Source organism: Saccostrea echinata, unplaced genomic scaffold, assembly GCF_033153115.1.
Source record: "Saccostrea echinata isolate AGI-Se365-2 ecotype Australia unplaced genomic scaffold, CSIRO_AGI_Sech_v1 ptg000054l, whole genome shotgun sequence".
Lineage (NCBI taxonomy): Eukaryota > Metazoa > Mollusca > Bivalvia > Ostreida > Ostreidae > Saccostrea > Saccostrea echinata.
The window spans coordinates 63337034-63354853 of record NW_026889803.1 but is presented as its reverse complement, the minus strand read 5'-3'; the positions used below and the strand labels follow the sequence as shown (position 1 = coordinate 63354853).

At 32.8% G+C, this 17820-nt stretch overlaps 1 protein-coding gene across 2 annotated transcripts; it reads left to right on the top strand.

Moving 5' to 3' along the window:
- Positions 1–29: 29 nt before the first annotated feature.
- Positions 30–16134, top strand: LOC133172005 (serine/threonine-protein kinase ULK2-like). Of its 2 annotated transcripts, XM_061306803.1 has the most exons (27): positions 30–419; positions 1769–1861; positions 2235–2285; positions 6466–6498; positions 6882–6918; positions 7158–7208; positions 7367–7489; positions 7748–7821; positions 7982–8142; positions 8389–8471; positions 8564–8620; positions 8728–8852; positions 9112–9222; positions 9340–9434; positions 9568–9814; positions 10004–10091; positions 10224–10349; positions 10480–10689; positions 10987–11097; positions 11214–11443; positions 11623–11748; positions 11839–11891; positions 12233–12351; positions 12668–12819; positions 13006–13050; positions 13229–13319; positions 13929–16134. In XM_061306803.1, exons 1-27 carry the CDS (start codon positions 330–332, stop codon positions 14000–14002), a joined length of 2856 nt encoding a protein of 951 aa, XP_061162787.1. In that variant the 5' UTR covers positions 30–329; the 3' UTR covers positions 14003–16134. The 2 variants fall into 2 exon arrangements, with proteins under 2 accessions (XP_061162787.1, XP_061162788.1); XM_061306804.1 differs by lacking the exon at positions 10480–10689.
- The last annotated feature ends 1686 nt before the right edge of the window (positions 16135–17820 follow it).

Genomic DNA, 17820 nt, shown 5'->3' with positions numbered 1-17820 from the left:
ATTATTTATGTTAATTAGTAGGTACTGCGCCATCTTATCATGTGAAGAGGTCAAAACCAAAACATAATCAGGTGTTGTTCCAAATGACCTGTCAAGAAACTAGCTTAGAGACGAGTTCTAAATTTAAGCGCCAAAGAAAAGAAACAGAATGATGCAAGATCGATGAAAAATTATGACTGAGTAATCATTATTGAATGATCATATGTGAGAAAATCGATGAAGATGAGTTCAAATTCGAGGAATTAGGACCACCAAAATGGCTCCTGACCAGCTTCCTAAAGAAGCAACTTCATCTTCAGTGAGAAATATTAATTTGATATAACAACAAAATGGAAGTTGTTGGAGAATATGAGTACAGCAAAAAGGACCTGATAGGGCATGGTGCTTTTGCAGTTGTCTTCAAAGGAAGACACAGAAAGGTATTTTTAGAGATTGTTGCATGCCAATTTACCTAAAGGTGATAGATCAAGTGTATTTATCATTACTAAAAGTGAAATGACCTTTCTGTGGTTTTTACAGTTACTCTTTCATTCCTGTCAGTTTTCATGGTTGATTTAGATACACCTCATATAGCTAGCTATAGCTTAATTCTGGCACTGCCAGCAAAAATGAAGTCAAACATACTCTACTTATAAATAATCTGCTTTTCACATTGATAAAAACAACTTTAAAATGTTAAGATTGATAATAGACAACATGGACATGCTTTTATGTATCTGGACAAGACAACCAGAACCATTCCATTTCAACATGTGGTGTGGTGTATGATCCCTTTGTGTTCACAAAGATTTTATTGAACTTGTTATTTCAAACATTCATATGTTTATTTTTGTTCTAAAAAAAAATGTAAAATACATGTATATTTCCAATTTCATTGGAAAAACCTTTGGCAATTTGGTGTTTTCATTTGAAATATTTGACACTCTGACTGGTTTTCTTTGTCTGTTTTTGTGATCTGTTCTATTGTGTTCATGATGCTTTTGTCATTGAACATGTTAATAAACACTCTTAATTATAAATTATTCATGATATGAAATAACTAAAATTAAGAATAAGTAGATATTTGTTTATGGAATGTTCAATAACAATATTGAAAAGTGAACTGTTTGTAAACACGGAGTAAGGTGTTCCATACCTCTGCGTCATGAACTAGTGACCTACTTTACTTGTAAACATTGGAAGATATTTATAGAATATATATATATCTTTTAACAACTTATGTTGTTTAGTCACTGTTGTCAATAGAAATACGGTGTATGCCCTATTTACTTCAAAACTATTTGAAAAAAATTTCCAAGAATTCCTAAGCATTGAAATTATCAGAATGCTGTTGTGCTGCTTGCACATATCCTGTTTATACATGAATTGTTTCCTTATCTTCACAGTTTACCTGAAGAAGCTTCACACATCTAGTATCATTAAATGTGTAATGCTCAGAAATTTTAAATTATGTTATCTTAGTATATGTTTGAAATTATGACTTCATTTTCAATACTTTGTTTTTCATCACAACTTTTAGTCAAACTATCATGCACTACAAAGTTTGCAAATCTTAAAGCTTCAATTTTAAAAATAAATTTTACGAAATTCAGGCATTTCTTTATTGAGGTATGTTATGTACTGTGCATTTAAGTATTGACATCTAACATGACTATCTTATACAATTATTTACATAAATGTATGATACACGTACTTAAATATGCGAAGATTACAAATCACTTTCATCCATGAAAAGAGTTATTTTATTTTTATCTAAAAATCATTTCAGAGACCAAATCATGTGGTGGCCATTAAAAGTATCACCAAGAAGAACTTGGCCAAGTCTCAAAATTTATTGAGCAAGGAAATCAAGATTTTAAAGGTATTAAAAATGTAATTATGTTTAGAGTGTGTAATTGTGTATGACATAACAGTATCACTGTTAAGCAGTGTATACATTAAATACAGAAGGAAAGTAATGATCTCTGCAGCTGTTAATCTTGTCTCTTGGGGTTCTAGTTGAGATTTATAGATAAAACTGCTTGTTTTACATCAGTAAATAATGATAGTTTCTTAAGTAAAGAGAACCTTGAGAATAAAACACACAGTCTTATATAGTTTTATTTTGATATTGGTTGGATGGAGTCCATAATATTAAAATAAGAAATTATAATGCACCAAGACCTAAAATTGTATGAATGAGATAGAATAAAGATAGTGATTTTTTTCCTGATCATGTACTTTATGTATTGTAGGAGCTGTCAGATCTTCATCATGAGAATGTGGTTGCTCTTCTGGACTGTAAGGTAAGGGTGTAATATACTACTGTTCTCAAGCAGGAAGACCCCCTCTTCTGAAAAAAAAGGGTTTTGTCTTTTAGCAGGAAGATTTTAAGTAGTGTTTTGTAAACGTTTCTCACAAGAAAAAAAAAAAGATTCTTAAATTGCTTTACTAGTAGTGCCACTGACTTGTAAATCTTGGTAGAAGTCATTCAATAATGGATCCGAACAGTTAATTGAGGAAGTTGAATTCTTATCCTTAATAATAAGAAAATCAAAGTCTATAAAGGGAACAATGCCCGCATGTATTGTTAAATTTAATGCTTGAGCAATGTGGATACAATGATTAAAAGTAAAATCCTTAGATCATTGCATCACTTAAAGCTGATATGTGACTTTAGGGTATGATGTTTCCTGTGACGTCCAAATCCCAATTACAAGATGTAAAAATCAATATACGCAACAATCAGATGGCTGAAATAACATCATTCTCAACAAATAAGGAGATGTCGATCAATTTATTGGGCATGTAAAAATACATTTCATAGTTCTTAGTTATGAAAATTAAAAGACGTTACCCCTATGATATGAAGGGATGGGACCTTATTGTGATCATATATAAATTTCACTAATTGTACCGGTATGTCAATTGGGTGCATGATTCAATATATTACACATTTAATGAGATAATCTAAGTTTGTCATATTTAATGATGAAACATTAACAGCAAGATCTCATACAGGAGATTGTGACCTGGTGATAGATATGATATTGTAAAATTAGATTATATAATCATGTCACATTCTAAGTTCATGTAACAACAGTGATGTAAGATTATGTTAGTAAGCCACCAGAGTTCATACTGAACACATTTTCCCTCGCACAGGCATGTTTTCTGAGTTTATAAATCAGGTATTTTAGTCCATAAAAGATATGGCTAATGGCTATCCTTTGTTGGGTTTTAAATCCTCTGTTGTCTGGGTCACTGTGTTGGGGTTACTCTAAGGTTATGAAGTCCTCCTCAGTTCTTTTTTATAACAAATGTCACATAGATAATCCTAATCTTTATCTCTCCACTTAAATATTATGCTGATTAACAGATAAAAGTATGATAGGGTAGTTGTGTTTGGCACTAATAATACTAATTTATAAATTGATGAAGGCCGGGGCAAAAAATGAGAAAATCTGTCATGAAGAAAATGTGTAAAATTTAGTCATTATTTGACATTTATAACTGTGCAGATTTCTGTTCATGTCTGATATTTTTGTGGGCAATAATTTAGTGCACTTGTCTATTTAGCATACACCTTCCATTAATTATCATTTAATTTTAACTTCATATTATCATCTTCTATTCATGATTTAGTCAAAATTGTTTGACTTTTCTATTAAGTTTATAATCAGCATTTTCTGAGGAACATACAGAATGCAGTTAAGTAATAGCAGATGTTTATAAAAGATTGACAATGGGAGGGTCTGTGTGATAAATCAATTCTAACTGTTTGACATTATGGCGTTGGTCATGTGATCAACAGCTGATCACTCCATGGACCTTTAATGATTTCCTTTGTTAAGAATCATTCATGCCTGAAAAATGATTGCATACATGGTTACAAACAAAAACTTTTAATTTGTTCTTCTGCTTTATATAGTGTTAATTATCCCATAGGTTAAAGTTTATTAAAATTTTTTAAAAATTAAAAGTTTTCAATGAATAATTAGACCCAGTATTTTCTTTCTTGATTTCACCACCCTTGTGTAACTCCTAGTTTACATTTACTAGGTGAATAAGTGACGTATAAAAACCTGGGTGAACAGTGTAAATATTTATCTTTTAGTATTCAAAACATGCAACAATTACTGAGATCAGCCCCATATATAGCCTGCATGGTAAAGGTATGACAAAATGCCTATATATGTATATAGGTCACATAAAAAAGGTTCTAGGTCAGTGGTGGGTTATATATAAATAACAGCTGAGTAATGATGGGCAGTGGGGCTGAATGGTCACTGACGGTGGTTGCAATAATAAATAAATTTGTGGGTTAAAGACACTTCAGACAACCAGTAATACTGCAAGTAAGCAGTGGCAATAAAATATAGATGATTTACAGGTATATTTCATGCTAACAATAAAAAGTGCTCCACAGATGTGTTTGTGATAATTAACACCTACACACATTATTTTCAAATATATATTGATTCTTTACTGAATGCTTGATATGTTTGATTTACAGTACATGATGTCTCTTAACTTATTTAAAACTTGTCTAAACAAATTGCATAAGGTAAAAGCAAGGTGCATGTTAGTTCAGTCAATACCCTACCTTTGCTGACCTTGAAGGTCAAATAACTCAAACATAACCTCACATGCAGGGGGCAATGTTCTCTGAATTCTTGCAGTAAAACTTCTGTTTTTTTTTCAGTGTTATTTCACTGTGCAAATATAACTTGGTTAGGTAACTTAAAGATAAGATAAGATCAATGGGGAATTCAAAAAAAGTCTGCTAAAAACAAATGCTTTAATTATAGGAAAAATATATGATACAGTCATTCAAATAATGAAATTTATTAAAGAAGAATTTTATGTACCCTCAATGTATTATTGATATTTTTTTCAAATGGAAAGTTACTATTTTGTGGAAAAATAAACATCTCAACCTGCTGTTCTAGAAATTCCCACTGTCAACAAATAGATTTTTTTTCTGAGTTTCAAAAATATGAGTTTTAGTCCTACAAAAAAAAAATACACTTTTGGCACAGTATGTGCAATTTGCCCCACATTTATTTTTAAATACACATCTGCATAAAAAAAATTACGTTGTTTTCTTTCTTCCAATTGTTTTTGCCAACTTGCTCTGTTTTGTGGACAGTTATAATGTTGGCTTACTAGCCTTACATGTCTACAACAACAGTTCATGTCAGAAAGGAAACTATTAGCAGCTATAGAGTACATGTATTGGTGATTATGAACAACAGGATTGGTACAATGAATTATCAAGAATGCTTATATAATGTATTAGATATTTGGCATGTCCAGATAAAGTCCTAGCTAAAAACAACAGCTTTATCTACAGTATTATTTTTTTTTACTGTACCATCAGTTATTTCTTAAAATATATTAATGTTCCATTTATTCCATTATCAGGCATTTTGCATCTCTATAATATGTTACCAAAAAGGGCATCTTTTGAGAAGCATGAAAACTGCATAAATGATAATGGCTAGTTTTCCTTGAAATTTAATATGAAAGTCTTTCTAAGGTTATACATCTGTCTTATAGCTACAGGGCAAAGCTAATGGGGCATACACTAGATCAAAGTTCTAACTTTTATTTTATGAGGTTATTTACTTTAATTCACCTGTTGTATACAGTCCAAGGAGACTTTTTCAGTGCCCGTTGTTGTTATGTAAACTGTTGGTCAGGTATGTCTTTATCTCCAGGCTGTCAGCTGATTGTGTTGCCATCAGCTGATTGTGTTGACACTTTTAGTTCTGATCACAGTCTAATGTTAAGGATGTAATGTTATATAATGCCCCTTGTTTCTGTTTTTGTTTCTCTGTAAACAAGGTTGTGAGACACAATACTGATAAGATGAGACAAAGCTGCTGATTTGACAGCCAGTGTTTGGGAAAATTGTGAAATTATCTTCATTGTCTGATAAAATGACTCCATTAACACAAGTATAACAGTACAATTACATGTTGGTATTTCTGTGCAAGAGTATAGTTATTTTGGGTAAACAGTCAAAATATTTGTGCTCTATAATTCAATTAGATTTGGCTTCTTGCAGAAAAAGTTGTGATGAGCAATGAAATCTTTTAAATAATTCATATTTACAGTGAAATGATTTGCAATAAGTAGAAGGCAATATCATGATTTATGAGCTTTCCAAAGGTTTTAATTCAGGATTTATTAATTTTGTCTGTCAACAACTTTAACCTTTCATTGCCCTATTGAAAAACCATGTAGGACATATAGAATTTATATTTAGACATGGTGAAGGACAAAGTAGGGGGCTTTATGTTCAAGATGATAGGTGAAGGTCGAACTAGAGCCATCTCCCTAAGGAAATTGAAATATGGGTTTTGTGATTTTATGAATTTTAGATAAGTCTCTTTTTAGTAAATATACCGTAATACTGTTGATTTAATTTGTTTGAACAAGACACAGACCTGATACTTAAATATTTTTTTTTTATTGTAGGAAACAACCAACCATGTTTACCTGGTGATGGAGGTAAATAATTATTATTACAGTATTAATGCACTGATGTTTACTTTGTAATATGTAGATCTAAAACAACCTCCATCTTTGATGCCATTGGGTTAATAGTTTGGATGAAAGCTTGCAATAAATATCTGTGTCTTGTTTATTATTTGATATTTGCTTGACTGATTTTGCAAAGTCTTACAAAATTATTATTTCTAATTCAGAGTTTATATCATATATAAGCATACCACTAGAATAGAACAATCAATACAAGAGCTCTGCACCTATGAGAGAAAATTGCTTAATATTACACATAAATGTCTACCATTGTCCCACTGCAAATATATGAACTGTATGAGGAATTACATTCCCCAACAATATCATAGTAAGTCATTGATTTTCCCTTGTAGTATTGCAATGGAGGAGATCTGGCTGACTATTTACAGGGTAAGTCAAATTGGGGGGAATGTTATGAAGGACTTTATTTTGTATCTACACACACTGAATGTTGTACCCTGGATATTAACTATAAGGTTGAAGTGTAAAGAAGCATTGAGAAATAGCACTAACATGTATAATATCTGCTCGTATAAAGACATTGGGAGTATGTTATCACATAAAGAGAGTTTTTACTTGATTCCTGTGTGCTGGGTGATTCAATTATTATTATTATTTTTTTTTTTTAGCTAAAGGAACACTGAGTGAAGATACCATTGCTGCATTCCTCAGACAGATTGGTAAGATACCACTTTATAGAAAACATCGAGATCTTATCATACAGAATGTACAGTTATCTTAGAAAGAAAGAAGTCTGAACAAACAGTGCAGGAATTTATAACAAATGAAATAATTTATTGTTGATTAGAATGATTATTAATCAATGGTTGTATTACAGCTGCTGCGATGAAAGTGATGAATGGGAAGGGTATTGTCCACAGAGATCTGAAACCACAGAATCTCTTGCTCTGCAATGATGGCAAGGCTAACACGCCCTCCACTGAAATGAGGCTCAAGATTGGTAAACTATCAACCCTTCTTTGCTGATTAATGAGACTGTGTAATATTTTATTCCAAAACATGCAAAGACTGGAAAATGATTGATTAGTTGTAAAGCATGATTGTGCTGTTATAACATAGCATCTTATTTTGATGTGTTTTTTATGGTGCTCAGCTATGATTTATAGATCAAATTAGATTTTATTACTGTAAGATATAATTAACTTTATATAGATTATTCCCTGTTTATAAGATTTCAATGATATTATTTTATCATCAGCTGACTTTGGGTTTGCACGTTTCCTCAATGATGGTGTGATGGCTGCCACTTTGTGTGGATCCCCCATGTACATGGTGTGTATTAAATTTTAGAATAGATGATTTTCTGGTTTGTTTTACCAAAACAAAAAGAAAAGAAGAAGTTACAATTTAGAATAAGTTAACTAAGGCAGGGATATTTTGAGAAGCTCTGCTGTAGTTTACATGAGTTCATCCACTACTTTTTGTTCTGTAGGCGCCTGAAGTGATTATGTCTCTGCAGTATGATGCTAAGGCCGATCTGTGGAGTATAGGCACCATTGTTTTCCAATGTCTGACTGGCAAGGCACCATTTCAGGCACAAACTCCACAGCAGCTCAAGCACTTCTATGAGAAACATGCTGAACTCAAACCAAAGTAGGTCATAGAAATAGTTGACATTACTTGCTGCATTAGAACATTTAATGTTTCATCTTAATTGTACTTAGATAATTAAGTCTATATATGTTATATGTTGCCTTAATTTTTTTACTTATAAAAATATAATAGTCATCTTAGAAAATATAGTTTTGTAATCTAATGATTCAGAGTAACTATTGGTGTTAGTTCTCTCACAGCTCTTTAACCAAGTTTTAATTTATAATGTTACCTGTCTGTTTGCAGTATTCCCAAAGATACTTCACCAGAACTAAGAGATTTGTTGATGAAAATGTTAAAAAGAAATGCTAAGGATAGGATAGAGTTTGGTAAGATAAAATATTCCTTTATGTACAGGTGTATCATAAATTTATTGTTCCATTGTTTCAATTAATTATTGAACAATATCTTTCTTTTTCAGAGGAATTCTTCACACATCCTTTCCTTAAACCCCCAGGGCAGTCAGCTACTGCTTCTTGTAAGTATTTGAAACTACTCTTAATGAATGTAATAAGTGTATAATTCACACCTATGAATGAGATCAGGTAGTGAATGTGGGGTATTGACTGATACCTTGTATTCTAGCCTCACCTGTACCGGTCCCTGGTAGAACTTCACAGGGATGCTCATCAGAGAGCCCCACCCCTCCCAGATGTGTGTCTGCATCCCCCTTATCAGGGAAGGCCGACTATTCCACCCCTCCTTCCAAGGTAAACATGCTGTTTTGTGCAGTTTGTGATGATTAGTTTGTTTCCTACAGGTGCTTGCTTTTCAGGTGTGGATCTGCTTTGTCAGAATTCAGGTGTTTACCTATGCAGAAGCTTTGTAGCCTTCTTTCTAACAATGAAAAATGATGAACTATTGAAATTGAATTTGTCCACCCCACAAAAGTTTTAGAACAATGCGAGTACTTTCATTTATTCCTTATATTTTGAAATAAATAATGCATATGCTCTCCTCTTTGTTTAGGTTGTACAAATGATTAAACAGCAGGAGGTAGCAGAAGCTATGTCATCAAATGAAGGAGAGTTCCTCAAAGTCGATAAGGGACCAACTCCACGCAGTAATAGTCCCACTGAGGTTAGCGGCTCATCTTTTATGGCTTTGTGATCTCTTAGTATTATTTTTATATATTAAGCCAGCAAAATAATAAAGGCATTAGGACATCTAAGTTTGTAAATTTTAAATTTTCTTTAGCATGACTTTGTGCTTGTGCCAGATGGAATGAGTGATCACTCAGATGGCAGTGACAAAGGAGGAATTCCCTCAACAGAAGATTTACAGAAACTTGGGTAATTGATCTGTTAAAAAATAAAAAGCTGCCATATTCCATCTATACAGCAAAAATTAATTATATTAAATCCTTTAGACTCTCTAGGCAAACTCTAAGATTATAAATTATAGAAATAAATTTGGTTTTTCAAGTGAGCGCACTCCACCTCGGGTTGTGAAAGTAGAGCCCCAGACAGGGTCTGTGGCATTTAAAAAGGACTCCTCTGGTATGTCCAGTCCAAGTCGACCATCAACACTGCCCATGCAGGCTCAGAACCAGTCAGAGCCTATTCCAGTACCCACCCAGGTGAAAGCCTTTGAGAGAATCAGATCTAGTAACTCCCCCCTCTCCAGCCCTCGCAAGTCTGGAATGGAAATCTCCCCTGTAGACTCAGCAAAAGTAAGGAACTAGTTTAATATATTAGAGATCCATTTTTATATTTTACATACATTGGCTTAATTTTAATTTTATTTAATTTTATTTTTTTTTTCCTTAATTTTTATTTCCTAGACAATCTGATTTTGTTTTAGGTTGCATATCACATCTTTCACTGGTATCTGTTTTTCTCATTCTGTGGTAATTTTGTAGATGTCTAGTCAGAACATCAAGATGTCACCCCAGTCAGAAAGAAAACCATTTTCTGCCCCAGACATTGGATCATTTTCACCTCCAACAGGTACTTGGAAAAAAAAAAAATTGAACTTTGTTGGGGGAAGAACCCTAGGAAAAGCTTAATGTTGTTAATTAAATTCATTACCTTTTATTCTTTTGATAATTATATCAAATGTAAAATCTGTGTATGTTGTAGTGAAATTCTGTGTTGGCACTCCTCCAAGCATCTCCCAGCCATGGAGGAGAGGCAGTATCGGCAGCTCTCAGGGTGGGGCCCAGTTCCATCCAAGCAATGTCTCAAACTCACCCAGCCGTAGAGCAAGTAAGACTGTCATTGAAATGCATATCATGCTAGTCTGCTTTTAACAAATTGTGTGGTTTCTCTGTTGTTTCAAGTTAATATGTGCACAAAATTCATCAATCATGAGCACATAACAATCTCATTCACTTAGGTATGGGTAATTCTCCTAAGGGTTTGACCCCGAACTTTTCAAGCCCTGGGTCATTGCCCACCATCTTGGATTCACCTCATTTTGAGTTTAACCATGAGCCTCAGGTCACAGACAATATGCCCATTGACCCAGTCAGGGCGCCGTTTGGACAAAGTAGACCCAAGGCCATTTCAGAGAGTAAGGGTACAAAGAGGTACAATCCAGGGGAGGGTAAGTCTTCACTCATTCATCTACATCTATCATCCTCTTCTATTCTGCAAGTAGATTTAGTGTTTGGTGTTTCAAATGTTAACATCATACATACATACATGCATAGCTGTTATGTGAAAGATTGCATTTGTTTGCACTAAAACATGCAAGAGTGATTTACACATTAACTTAATGATCTAATTAATTGTGTACTACTTGGTGTGTGTAGTTGAATGAATTGATTACAAATATAGTAGAATTAATATTTCTAACACATTTAACATATAGTGGGTGCTGACTGTTGAATATTTATTGCAGTGGATAGGGTAAAGAGAAACTTAATGGAACGATGCAATACTGACCCAGGGGCCTCAGGGGGCAGCAGTATGTTGTCACAGCAGATGAAAGTCAATTATTTAAACCAACAAGGTAACTCTCTCTGTAATAATGTAAACTTTGTTAATGGACCAAGGTGCGTCATGAAAACTCCATTTTGGCTCCTAGCCACCATGTGTAATGCAAAATTTGATGTGACATAATTTCAGGACTAAATCAGTTGGAAGGACAGGTGATGAGATACACAAGCAATGAGCACCTGGTATCCCCCAATGATAACACCATCCAGATGGAGACCCAGAGGTCAGGGTCTTATCTTAGGAGAACAATGAGCGCCACATCACCAGGCAACAACATGATTTTTGCTAAGTCACCACCTAACATGGAGGGACCTGTAGCCTTTGTGGCCCCAGGACTGGCTGAGGAAACTCTAATGGGAGTAAGTTCTGTTTATTTGTCTCAAAAGGCTGCAAGAGTGTAATGAGATATGAAATAGTAAGAAGTAGGTAAAGTAGTGAAAATTGGACACAACAATAAAAATAGTGTTATATTCAGTGTTAAATGTAAAAATTAATGTGATAGTATCATATGAACTGATATTTAATGATGGTTTTGTAGGATAACCACAATGAAATAATGGCTAAACTGAGTTTTGTCAATGATCTGGCTGACTGTGTGATGGAACTAGCCATGGCAAAAGGAGCTCCACTTAACACACTGTCAGATTCTGTCAACTGGAAACAGGTAAGCTGTTTACATGTAATCAAGTCGTTATCGATATAAAATGTCAAAAAATCACAGCTCATTTGAATGCACATTTGTTCCCTATTTCAGGGTGAGGGGCCACTACAGGGAGAACAAATGCCAAAGTTTATTGAAGCTCAAAGGTACTTAATGAATACAGAGGCAGTCTTGTATACATGCAGTAATCTAGTTATACAGCATATGTACTTAGATTTGCATATTTTTATTACATTATACTTCGTAATGTATTTTTATATCATAGAGAAGCAAAAGCAAAAGGTTTCAGTATATTTCAGTACATTTATAGTACCCCATATTCTTCATGGTAGATGCCCTTAAAATTTTGTAAAGTACTGAATTTAATTTCAGTGTATTGGTTTGTTTGACAAGTATTACTCCATACTTATATTTTTCATGGTAGATGCCCTTAAAATTTTGTAATGTACTGAATATAATTTCAATGTATGATTGGTTTGTTTGACAGGTTGCTAGAACAGCTGGTTCTGTATGTCAGATCTCTACAGCTGTTATCCTCCTCATTACAACTGGCCAGGAGGGAAATTAAGGACGAGAGGCTGCAAATCTCTAATGCCCTTAAAACTTGTAAGTCACTTCTAGAGGCTGCAAATCTCTAATGCCCTTAAAACTTGTAAGTCACTTCTGGAGTCTGCAAATCTCTAATGCCCTTAAAACTTGTAAGTCCCTTCTCACGATTTTACATGATTGCCATGTAAGATGACATTCCAAGAAAGTTTAATTTAAAAAATCAGACTGAAATTGATTTAAATTTTCTCAAGTGTTGGTATTGACAATATTCTTCCTATAAGCAAAGTCTTAAATATTTTTTGATTTAACATGCATCCTGAAGTTTCTGTACCTGTGTGGTCTATGGGGAGATAACTTTCTCTAACTTTTGTAGTGTTGAAGCAGATGAATGAGCGTTACCATCGTTGTGTGTCTGTCTGTAAACATATTCAACAGAGGCTGGGTATCACGATGCAGAATGCCCTTACCCCACAGGTTGTCATAGCAACTGCTGACAAACTCATCTATAACTACGCCATTGAAATGGTAAGATTTAGATCTATAGAAATATCACTGTACAGATTCAAGGGGTTAACTATAAGTTGCAAAAACTTTTATTTTACTCGATAAAACTTAATGACTTAATGATACATGTATCAATTTAATAAGAAACAAGTGTCTTGCTTGTTTTAATAAAAATAAAAATAAATGATTTCTTTTTTTTTTTTTTAGTGTCAAACTGCTGCTTTGGATGAATTGTTTGGAAATCCTCAAGAGGTAGTCTGTTTATGAAGGATTATTAACACGGGTCATTTAAGCTGAGTGTAATTATAAAAGTATTAAGTGCTGTATGAAATCATACCATTTAGGGGGAAACAATTATGAATTAATTTAAAGGTTGACATACAATTTTATTCGTTTTTGTTCTGATAAAACTGCATGTGATTTCTTTCAGTGTTTTAAGCGATACAACACAGCTCACATTCTTCTCCATAGTTTGTCTCAGCAAGCAAGAAACAGCAATGATAAACAGCTTCTCAATAAGTGTAAGACTCTTGTTTTGGTTTTATTATAATAAGCAAGCAAGAGAAAAACTCTAATAATGGCTCCTCTAAAGCTAAATTAAGGTTATTGTCCCTAATACTAACTTGGCTTAAGGACAGATGATACAAACAAAAAATGGATGCCTGGATTGGTATATATTTTTGGACCTATGTTGACTGTAAATGATTAGAAAAATAAATTTCTGAAATATTAAGAAATTGTAAACTTTCTATGATGTTCAAAATATAACCTTTCTGCAACCATCCTTATTAATCTATACAACTTTTTGTCACTTTAAATCCTATTATTGTGAAATTTTGAATAAACAATTAAAATCTATGTGGTAAAACTTATTTATTTTACTTATATAAACATGATTTAAGTAGTTATTTTCAAAACTTTTGATAAAAGTTTGTTTGTATCATCTGTCCTTAAGCAATTAAAAAAATATTTTGAGAAATCTTCAGTTTATGCCTTTAATAATTGAAAAAGAATATCTTTTACAGTTTATGCCTGCATATTTAAAATGCATATACTTCAAGAATTGTTTAAAGGCAATACTCAGGTGCTCTGGTTCTTATAAATTTTTTGACTTCTAAATTCTCATTTAGACAAAGAAGCAGTGGAGAGAAGGCTTTCACATATACACTCACAAGACTTCTACCCGAAGTATGAAGTCAGCTGATAGCAGGTGCTTGTAACGTCACAGAGTAGACTATACAGAAAAGGAGTGTAATCGAAGAAATAAAAAATGACAAGCAGGATCATTTTCATGCTTATGTATACAGTTTTGAACGGACAAAAATGTGACAAAAAAATTTATAAACAATTAAAAAAAAGACATTAATAATGCCACAACTGCCTATCAACATAAAGGTAAACTATATTTGACAGAATGGAAACAGCAATACTCAGGGATGACAGCTTGGCTCCAGACTCATTTGAATAAGGAAGCACTGGGCTGTCTGAATGCATTGTATCAAAAGGAAAACGGAATGATATTATCTTTACTAAAAGAAAAACTGCAGAGGAAAGGGATTGTGTAATATATCTCTGATGTTATACACCTAGATTGACATCCTGTGTAAACTTCTTAATTGTCAGGGTAACCTCTGCATTCTGAAGTGTTATAACTATAATGGTGTGGAGATTTATACAAACATGTTTATATGGTCCTTGGAATTGTGACTTTTAGACATTGAAGACAGACAAATGGTACTTATATAGCAAATAAGTGTATAGTATTAATTTTTTAAGCTCCACCAAGTTATATCACACAAAAAATTTAAAATTTGTTTTGCTGTAAGACTTCTGTGAAACTTTATGACAAGAGAATGAGTAAGCATATCTAAATGATGCATTGTTTTGCTATTATTTGCCAAACCTTATCCCTCCACATTAATTTATTGAATTGTCTCCCTTGTGTTCAGTGTCTTGCCAGCCTATTGTTTTGTTTAAATTTGTAGACTTTTCTTCATGTTATGCATTTTTCTCTCCTTCATTCCATGCCTGTATAATTATGCCCTTAATATGAAGTAAACTGTAGTTTATTTATCCATTGAATCATCAATAATGTGCTAAATTTAAAGCTTTGCTAACTTTAAGTGCTACAAATGTAAAAAATCTTACTGCCTTAATTACTTTTACTCAGCATTTAGCAATAATTTCATCCTACACCAACATGCATCAGTGAAAACATTTAGCTTTGTTGGAGCCCGTGTACTTACCATAATACCTTATCTGCTGTCTGAAGCATTGTACATAATTCATCCTGAAGACTTGGAAAAGCTGTCAAGTTGTGATAACTCTTGTACCACTGTTTTGTTTTGTAGATGATCAGCTTGGATCTACATGTGTATTGTGTAGGTTACAGCAGGTATATTTGTTTTTTGTGTAGATTACAGCATATTTGCTTACACATTTTGTAAATACTTGTGGCTTATCCTGTTTCTCCCAGTGTTGTCTGTATTCAAGGATACAACAAGCTTTTTAAGGATTCTTTGTTTATTTGTAGATATGTAATTATCATTGCTAGTCATACAATGACATATGTTAAAAAGTTGTATGGCTAATTGAAAGCATGAAACAAAATAATCATTATGAGTAAAAGGAACAAAGAATTTTTAAGATGCTTTGTTTGCCATAAGGAATTAGATGATTTTGTTGAAGTAACTTGATTATAGTTTACGTATTGGTCTTTCAGTATTTTGTTATTTGTGATTTTATTGTTTTGCCGTATGAATGCTTATTTATACAAAAAAATTTGATATATGGGTATTGTATACAACTTGTCAGAGTTTGACCAGTTGGTAAATTAACACGAGCTATGGGATGATATGAGGGATATTACAGAAATTTTATGTTGTTTTATAGTTTTAGATTGTCTTTCATGTTTTAGTAGTGGCTTTGTCTATTTGAATTATTTTATTCTTTGCCCATGCAAAAATTCCAGATTGTTTTAAACTTTCATTGTATGCAATGAAATATTTAAATTAGAACTCTTAGGAAATGTTCACCAAATCCAACAATATTGTGATATACAGATTACAGTGAGTAGATCACTGTGATGGATGACCATGGATTGTGATATACAGATATAAGATCACTTTATATAACGACCAGTCCAGGATTAATTTGTAATCGGGAAGGAGAAGAAGTGCCAAGCTCCTGCAGAGTAGATTCTATTTCTCTAGTCTTTCATTGGCTTGAGAACCACTTGTGTTCCACTGTGTAGTACATGTACCTTTGTATTACCTCATTCTTAGGACTGAGATTTGTACATTGTATGAATGAAATAAATGATTTTAAAAAGTCCAATTTTTCTTGTCATTGTCTGGTGATAATCCTGAAGATGGATACTGCCAGTAAGTTGCAGTAAGTTGCTTTATAGAGATCTTTTACTTTAATCAACATGTCACTGTGAAAACCTATATTTTCTAACGGGTATATCTCATGGGTTTAATTTTCTAATGGGTATATCTCGTGGTTCACCCCTTATCACCCTGTCCACAAATTAACAACCCAGAGGAATTAAACGGGATTTATGTAATGTTTCCTACAATCTGTTTTGAAAGCATGTTTCCACAAAAGCATGTACTCATAAAATTAAAAATAATATAATTGAAAACTCGGCACATTCTTTATATGGAAACACAATTTTCCCAGTATTGTTTATTTATAAATGCATGATTCAACAATTCTTCTCATGTACCAAAATATTAACATAGAAATTGTGTCCTGACAAATTTTCTGAACATTAGAGACATACCATGATGTAACTCCACATAGGTTGAGGAGTTAACCATGCTCTTAAACTAAACATGTACAAACTTCTGAGATAATCCATCTCTGATGAAAATGGAAAAGAATAAAGACAGCAGCATCCTTAATACAAAGTACCTGTACTGTAAACGAACTTTTATTTGCTTGCGAGAAATATTCGCGCGTTTTGTGATCTTGATTTACTCGCGAATAATTCTCGCTGTGAACTACAGGTATGTATTTCATAGTGTATTTGTGAATAATATTCTCTTTGTCCCAAAAATTAGCACATAGATTTTAAACTGACAAATCTCAAATAAAACTTGTCGCAAATAATAGCTGGTTTACAGTAGTTACTGGCAAACCTTCAAGGACTAACACAATTGCTTTGTGTCATTTCTTCTATTGAATCAAGATATGATTAAACTATGACTTGGATAATTATTAGTTATTTTTGTGTTTGCTGTGATTATATTACAACTTGCACCATTTTTTCAATGGAATTTTTCACACTAATAACATTAATACATGTACACTAAATGTCTTGGGTGATTTTTTTTTTACAACAGAAATCTTTGCATTAAATAATTTACAAGATGAGAATTTTCCTCATTTTCATGTATAGAAACTGAATACAATTTATTGAATATGAAACATCTGACAACAGATCCTGAATGCAAAGCACTCATAAATAAATGCTATACAGTAAAACAAATTCTGGGGGAAAAAAATAGAAGTCTCTGATGAGACTGTAGCTCTACTGGTTTGTATTTGTAATAAAGGGAAAAAAGTAGCACCAGGACCAGGGATTTTCCACTGCCCCATGTAGGGCTGAATTTATAGGCCCGATTCCTTTTTCCCAATAAAATAACTGTGTGTTACAGTCAGAGTTGAAAATCAGTAAAATTATTTAAAATTTTAAGATGCATTGTTCAAATGATGCATTGATCAATCAACTCTTTGATAAAAAGTTCTAATTAATTAAATAATTTTTAAAACTCAATTTTATTCATCATAAGTGTTTATTTCTTGAAAATTGTCATGTGATAAAATTTTCCAATCAGTGATTAAATGTCATTAAATTCCCAATTCCAAGGGCCCAGGCCCCATTCCCAAAATGTAGTGGAAAATCCCTGAGGACTTAAACTTAGAAACTGGCAACACCAATTAATAAGAAGTATGATCCTTGGATTAGTTTACTTGTGCATCAAGATTTATTCAATTCAGACCAAAAGCATAGGA

What these genes read in the sequence shown, in the direction of transcription:
- LOC133172005 (XM_061306803.1), top strand. Translation starts at nt 330, where the DNA reads ATGGAAGTTGTTGGAGAATATGAGTACAGCAAAAAGGACCTGATAGGG. An exon ending in GAAGATTTACAGAAACTTGG is followed by an intron (nt 9,435 to 9,567) that starts GTAATTGATCTG and finishes TGGTTTTTCAAG; the next exon opens with TGAGCGCACTCCACCTCGGG. An exon ending in GAGGTACAATCCAGGGGAGG is followed by an intron (nt 10,690 to 10,986) that starts GTAAGTCTTCAC and finishes TATTTATTGCAG; the next exon opens with TGGATAGGGTAAAGAGAAAC.